Here is a 6,451-nt window from a genome sequence, read left to right on the forward strand (position 1 = left end):
AAATATATGTAGAAAAATAAATACGAGACAATAACACCAGATATACGTGGTTCAGCCAGAGTGCCTACTCCACGGAGGAATACCCATATAGGGTTTTGTATTTTCCCAATACTCAACTTTTTAACCACTACAATGGTCCATGAACCTATCCCTGCTTCAATCTGAGATGCAACTCAGACAAGGGCAACAACCCCACACCCTAGACAAGCCCCAACTTGTTAGGTTCACAATTTTAAATCAATAAAATCCCAACCCAGTATATCATTGATCTAGAGTTTCTCAATAATAAACAGACTCTAGAATACAAAAATAGGAATTTCATATACAGGTTACCTCAACCTGTGTAGACCCCATTGTTCATTTCTTACTTGATGCTTAAACGACACTTCGAACGCTCCTTATTCAATTTAACGCTAAATCAACATGATAGCAGCACCCAATAGTAATGTCTCCCCTTTTCATGATCTCTATTGCAACATCAGAGAAGAAAACATAATAACACAATGTCGAGTTGCAAAAACTAGAATTGAACTTCCTCTTTTCTCTTTTCCTTTCTCGGTTTTTCTAGTTATCAAAAAGCATCAAATTCTGCTGATAGAACCCTTTTTTTATTGCTGAAAACAGAAACAGACTTAAAGAATTAAAGTCATATTCTACCGATTAGGCTGCTATTGCGTGAAGGAGTCCTTCTTAATCTGTAATTCTACTCAAACTCTTCTTCTCCCCACTTACAATAGAAGCACAACGTGTCTTCTTATTTCTCTCCTTCTTGTTTTATAAAACTGCCACATCACTGCCACCTCACCATAGTTCTAATTCTACTCAAACTCTTCTTCTCCCCACTTACAATAGAAGCACAACGTGTCTTCTTATTTCTCTCCTTCTTGTTTTATAAACCTGCCACATCACTGTAGTTGTAACCTGTTTAGGAAACTCCCATGCTTTCAGATTTTAGATAGACTTTGATAGAATGAGTACTACCACATCACTGTAGTTGTAACTTGGTTAGGAAACTCCCATGCTTTCAGATTTTAGATAGACTTTGATAGGATGAGTACTTCTCTCATGTATTGGGTAGTATCGATTCACACCGAACTAATATACCATTTTCCTAGTTGCTCTTAGTTGCCAACAATGACAACATATGATCCAATTTCCCAACAGTAAGGATACCAAGATAGGTGGGGTAGATATCTAGAAGCTATAGAAGATGAGAGAAGGGAGTGAGGAAGAATATGGTTAGTGGGTGAAGTACGGGATGGTTGGTTCGTGGGATGGAGGGATTGATAGTTATCGAGAGATTCCATACATGTTGTGGAGACTGGAGATTGACGTGGGAAATACTGATGCTTCTCTAAGGCTAAAGTAACATTATAGCAGGGTGAGTTTTGTAATTCGAAACCACTTGGGAGCTCCATGTGTAGTATTCTCAAATTCGGTACAATTTGATGAGGGTGAGGCTCTTGCCATTCGGGAAGGAATTTTGGTAGCTATATCTGAAGGAACCTATATGCTGCTAATGGAGAGTGATAACTAGGAGCTCATTTCCTACTAGCATGATGCAACTAAGGAGTCAACTTTGTCTATTCGTTTGATCATTGCTGATATTGGACATCTAATCACTTACTTAGATTAATATACTTTATTTATTTATTTTTATTTTATTTTTATTCATAGAAATTTATCTATTACATCGAAGAAAGACAGTTCTGCAATTATCTAAAAAGAGAAGAGACAAAATTAAAGGGGGAGGGATAGAAGCCCAAAAACTTCAACATTGAGATAATGCACCATGCGAAGCCAAATTATCTGCAACATAATATGTCATCAAGGGAAATTAAGCCGACTCCTTTGCCAGGAGGGGGTCTTATCTATTATGGATATTGATGATTGGGCCCAATTTCTTCTTTTTTATTTTTGGTAGTGATGCGGCAAAAATTGACCAGACGATCTTCTCTGTAACCCCTGGTGCTTTGGCCGACCTGCACAGAAGAGATGACAAGGGAGAGTCGGGTTGACCCGACGGGGGACTCTCCGATGCCTAAGTCAGATCTTTCCACAATAGATGCTCAAGAGAGCTTTTCCAATAAGAGAAGTGAGTGATCGATCCTGCATGATGGAGGCTTACCTTGGTATTTATAGGCTGCTGATGGAGGGCAAGTGGGAGACGATTGTGAAGAGTCCTGTTTAGGCATGGAGTCCTCAAGGGGAGTGGCTCTGTGATTCTGGGAATATTCCTGGAATATTGTCCTCTTAACTCAGAACGGCTAACCGTGTGACATCTATGATGACGTGTAGTGGATAGAGTCATGTCCTTCGAAATAGGGATTATGTTCCTTGAATGTAGGGGTGGACAAAAACACGTTTCTGAAAACCTTGTTGTTGACGTCGGGCCGACATGGCAGCACGGCCTGATGGAGGCCGAGGAAGCAGCACGCCCTGATGGAAGGCCGCAGAGGAGAATGGCCTGATGGAGGTCGAGGACGTAGCACGGCCTGATGAAGGCTGAGGTGATAGCGCGACTTGATGGAGGCCGAGGTGTAGCACGGCCTGATTGAGGCCTGGGTGGCAGCACGGCCTGATTGAGGCCTGGGTGGCAGCACGACCAGATGGAGGCCGAGGTGGACACGGCCTGAAGGAGGCCGAAGTAGCAGCTCAGTCATGTTCAGGTTTGCGTACATACTTCAGCCGTGCTGAGGAAAATGACATATTTTGCCTCCTCAGGTAGAAAAAAAGGGTGCTCCACGATAGTGATCATAACCCTTAGGACAAGCCGAACCCACGACCAGCTAACTAAAACAGTGATGAATTGAGGGCATTTTCACCACTAGGGATTGAGCCCAATTTCGATCCCTATTTACCTTCTAATGTTAATTTAGGTCAACGTAATCCATTCTACTCAATAGAACTATTTCCTACCAATAAAAAAAACAACAACAATCCATGCCGCATCGCACTATCAAATGCGAAATCCTTCAACCCTTTTTCCCACCATTCCTCGAATCGAGCGAAGCTGTCGAAATGGCAACTCCCCGTAAATGTAGACAAAACTATAAAGAAGCCGAAGACGTTCCACGTCACTGAAATATGTGACGTCGCTCAAACATGAAAAGAGACTGGAGACTTCGAGATTTGACTTTGTAAGAGGGTGAGACCTTGGGAGAGATCGTGAGTCGTGAGATCTATAATTCTGAAATTAAATCTGAAAAAAAAACAATCAAAGGATCTGTTCCGAGTTGTGGCTCATCCTCCAGGATGTTTAGACATTAAAACCCAATAGGTAATCGGAATACCTCCTTGTTGAGTCGCTGTTTCTCCCCTGTTCTGCAAGGGTTGCAGCTTCCTTCTTCCTTCATCAATGGCGGAAGTCTTTGTGCTTCTTTCTCTACCTAATCTTGGTAAGTTTGGAAACCCTAAACACGCCGACTTTCATTTGTTATTTGGAAAGGCAAACATCTTTGTTTAGGGAAAAAGAACGGTAGCTCCTACTGTATCTACCCTACGCAGTTTCCTCTGTGAATGTAAAGAAGTAAAGAAAAAGGAAATTATTCCTGTTTTCTTTCTCTCCGTTCCCCTAAAAAGGAATTCCCACATCCTTTCGACCCATAAAAAGAAAAAATAATAAAAAAATAAAAATTTCAGGTCTTAGCTTTTAATATTTGCAGAATTATTGCAGCGAAACTGTTGCATTAGGGTTTGAATCTCGTTATATTTGTTTACATACTCAATCTAAGCTCGACTTTGTTTTTGCAGCTTGTGGGCTTCTGGTTTTATTTGTTTATTGAGATCTCCTCATCGAATTTATCTAGAAGAAACCCTGCTTGATTCAAATTGAAGGCCTTGGTGGTAGTAAGTAACTCGAATTGTTCAATCTTTGAGGATAGTTTTGGATGACGAAATTGGACATGGATTGTATATGTAGGATTTTGGATTTTGGAGGTTGAGATTAGAGGGTTTGGATTTATGATGGATGGATCTCAGGGCAGTTCAAATGCGCCCCCTCCTTTTCTTACAAAGACGTATGAGATGGTGGATGATACTTCCACTAACAATATCGTCTCATGGAGTCCAAGTAATCACAGCTTCGTTGTGTGGAATCTACCAGAATTTGCGAGGGTTTTGTTGCCAAGGTACTTTAAGCACAACAACTTCTCCAGTTTTGTCAGGCAGCTTAACACATATGTAAGTATTGTGATGTGGTATTTGTCTAATTTGAATCGGTTTTGTTAGGAACTTTCTATTATCATTTAGCTTTTTAGTCAACTCTATTTTCTTTTCAACCAGGGTTTCAGAAAAATTGATCCTGATCAATGGGAATTTGCGAACGAGGATTTTGTGAGAGGCCAGAGACACCTTCTGAAGAACATTCATAGACGCAAACCAATTCACAGCCACTCCCTACATAATCAAGGACTAGGAAATTCTTCTGGTGCATTAACTGAATCAGAAAGGCAGGAGCTGGAGGAGGAAATTGAAAAGTTAAAGCAGGAAAAAAACATTCTTATTTTGGAGCTACAGAGGCATACACAAGAGCAGCAAGGGGTAGAATTGAAAATACAGTCTTTGGAGGAAAGATTGCATCAAATGGAACATCGCCAGCGTCAAATGGTGGCCTTCTTGGCTCAGATCTTGCAGAAGCCTGGTTTTGTTTCCAATCTCATGCAACAGTCAGAAAATCATAGCAAGAAGAGAAGGTTGCCAAAACTTGACTACTTATGTGATGAAGCTGCTGTGGAGGAAAATCAGATGGTGGCTTTCCAGCGAGATAGATCAGATGCTTTATCTTCGCCGATAATAAACATTGAACCATTTGAGAAGTTGGAGTCGTCATTAAATTCTTGGGAGAGTTTCCTATGTGGTGTTGGTGAAGCTTCTGGTGAGGAAATGAGCTCTGTTGGAATACCATTGCAGCCTTCTGCAGTTGTTCTTACTGAAATGCATTCGTCATCTGGAGATCCAGATACAACCATAAGTATGCAGCCACAGTCACCTAAGCTGCATCACTCTTCACCTCATGCCAGAGATACCCAGCCCTCTCCAGAGCTGGCTGAATCTACAAGTTATGGGGAGAGCCTCGTTATTTATCCTGTTCAGCTTAATGCAGATAGTAGGCCTACTGGGATTGACATGAATTCTAAGCCTGCTGGTGCTCCTGAGGTTCAGCCCCAGAGAGAACGGGTAGTAGGGACTGCGACTTCCACCTTGCCAACAGGAGTAAATGATGTATTCTGGGAACAGTTCTTAACTGAGACTCCTGGTTCATCCGAGACACAGGAGGTTCAGTCAGAAAGAAAGGATGCTGATATCATAAAGGGTGAAAACAGGCTACATGATCATGGAAAATTTTGGTGGAACATTAAGAATGTAGATAACCTTACAGAACAAATGGGCCAACTTACTCCAGCTGAAAGAAGCTGATATTGGTTGATTGTTCGCGTCAACTTTTATTGTCCAAGTTGCCGGCTGTGTTACTAGTTAACTTGATTAGAGGTATGGCTGGTTTGGTTTTGTAACACGTAAGGGACATCAGCTTCTTGAGTTCATTATTCCTGTACATTTTGATGCATGTACATCAGCTTCTAGTGTTACTGTAGATTCCTTGGTATAAATTTTAATTTATTATGATCTTTCAGTGAGATTAAATGATTATGAACATTCCTTCAATTTAGCTCTCTTTTTTGGTATTTTACTATGAGTTTTACTGAGCCTGGAACCTCAATGGGAGTAGTCATGGAGAGATCTCTTTAGCGTCCAATCATGATTATATGCAACTCCACAAGGCTCACTTCCCCCCTACTCGTGTTAGCATAGAGATAATGGCATCGTTTTAGTTGTTACCTGGTTTGGTAGTGTTCACACCAAGTGTGAGTGTTGTTTGTGGGGATAGGGGGTGATTACCAGGTTTGATGGTTCTGGTTTGATTGGTATTAATATTTCATTTTCTGGAGCCCAGGTCATTGAGATATGTGGTTTGCCTGGTTTTTTGTTCTGCGGTGCATAGCATGCTATAGCATGCTTTCAAATCAATGTACTATATTATAGAAGAATAAGGCAGACATGAATGAGCCTTAACCTTTTCAGTACATTTTACGGCCTTTCTGGACTCAAATTGAGCCTTAAAATGCACCGGAGCTTGCAATTACAGTCCAATTAATTTCTCAACAAGCCTCCCTGATATTTTGGGTTGACGTCTAGCTTCTGGGTGGGATATGTATATTGTTTTTTTGGGATGATAGGCATTGTTGAATTCGTTCATCTCACAGTTGTCACGGTGCGTAGGTGAACCTAGGCGGTTTGGGGGGGGCAATTTTTAAGGTGACACCAGCAAGGCAACAAGCCGTTGCCTAGGTGGCCAAAGCGCCAGTCCAGGGAAAGCCGCCTAGAAGCCTTGTCATAGTTGGGCAGCCAGTGTTGTCATTGTTGACAACACATTCATGATTAACACACTCAC

At 41.4% G+C, this 6,451-nt stretch overlaps 1 protein-coding gene across 1 annotated transcript; it reads left to right on the forward strand.

Moving 5' to 3' along the window:
- Positions 1–3,047: 3,047 nt before the first annotated feature.
- LOC122069777 (heat stress transcription factor A-4b-like) lies at positions 3,048–5,664 on the forward strand. The gene is made up of 3 exons (XM_042633867.1): positions 3,048–3,398; positions 3,754–4,182; positions 4,285–5,664. The coding sequence occupies exons 2-3, from the start codon at positions 3,964–3,966 to the stop codon at positions 5,416–5,418; spliced, it is 1,353 nt and encodes a 450-aa protein (XP_042489801.1). The 5' UTR covers positions 3,048–3,398; positions 3,754–3,963; the 3' UTR covers positions 5,419–5,664.
- The last annotated feature ends 787 nt before the right edge of the window (positions 5,665–6,451 follow it).

This window comes from Macadamia integrifolia, unplaced genomic scaffold (genome assembly GCF_013358625.1).
Source record: "Macadamia integrifolia cultivar HAES 741 unplaced genomic scaffold, SCU_Mint_v3 scaffold711, whole genome shotgun sequence".
Lineage (NCBI taxonomy): Eukaryota > Viridiplantae > Streptophyta > Magnoliopsida > Proteales > Proteaceae > Macadamia > Macadamia integrifolia.

What these genes read in the sequence shown, in the direction of transcription:
- LOC122069777 (XM_042633867.1), top strand. Translation starts at nt 3,964, where the DNA reads ATGATGGATGGATCTCAGGGCAGTTCAAATGCGCCCCCTCCTTTTCTT. An exon ending in TCAGGCAGCTTAACACATAT is followed by an intron (nt 4,183 to 4,284) that starts GTAAGTATTGTG and finishes CTTTTCAACCAG; the next exon opens with GGTTTCAGAAAAATTGATCC.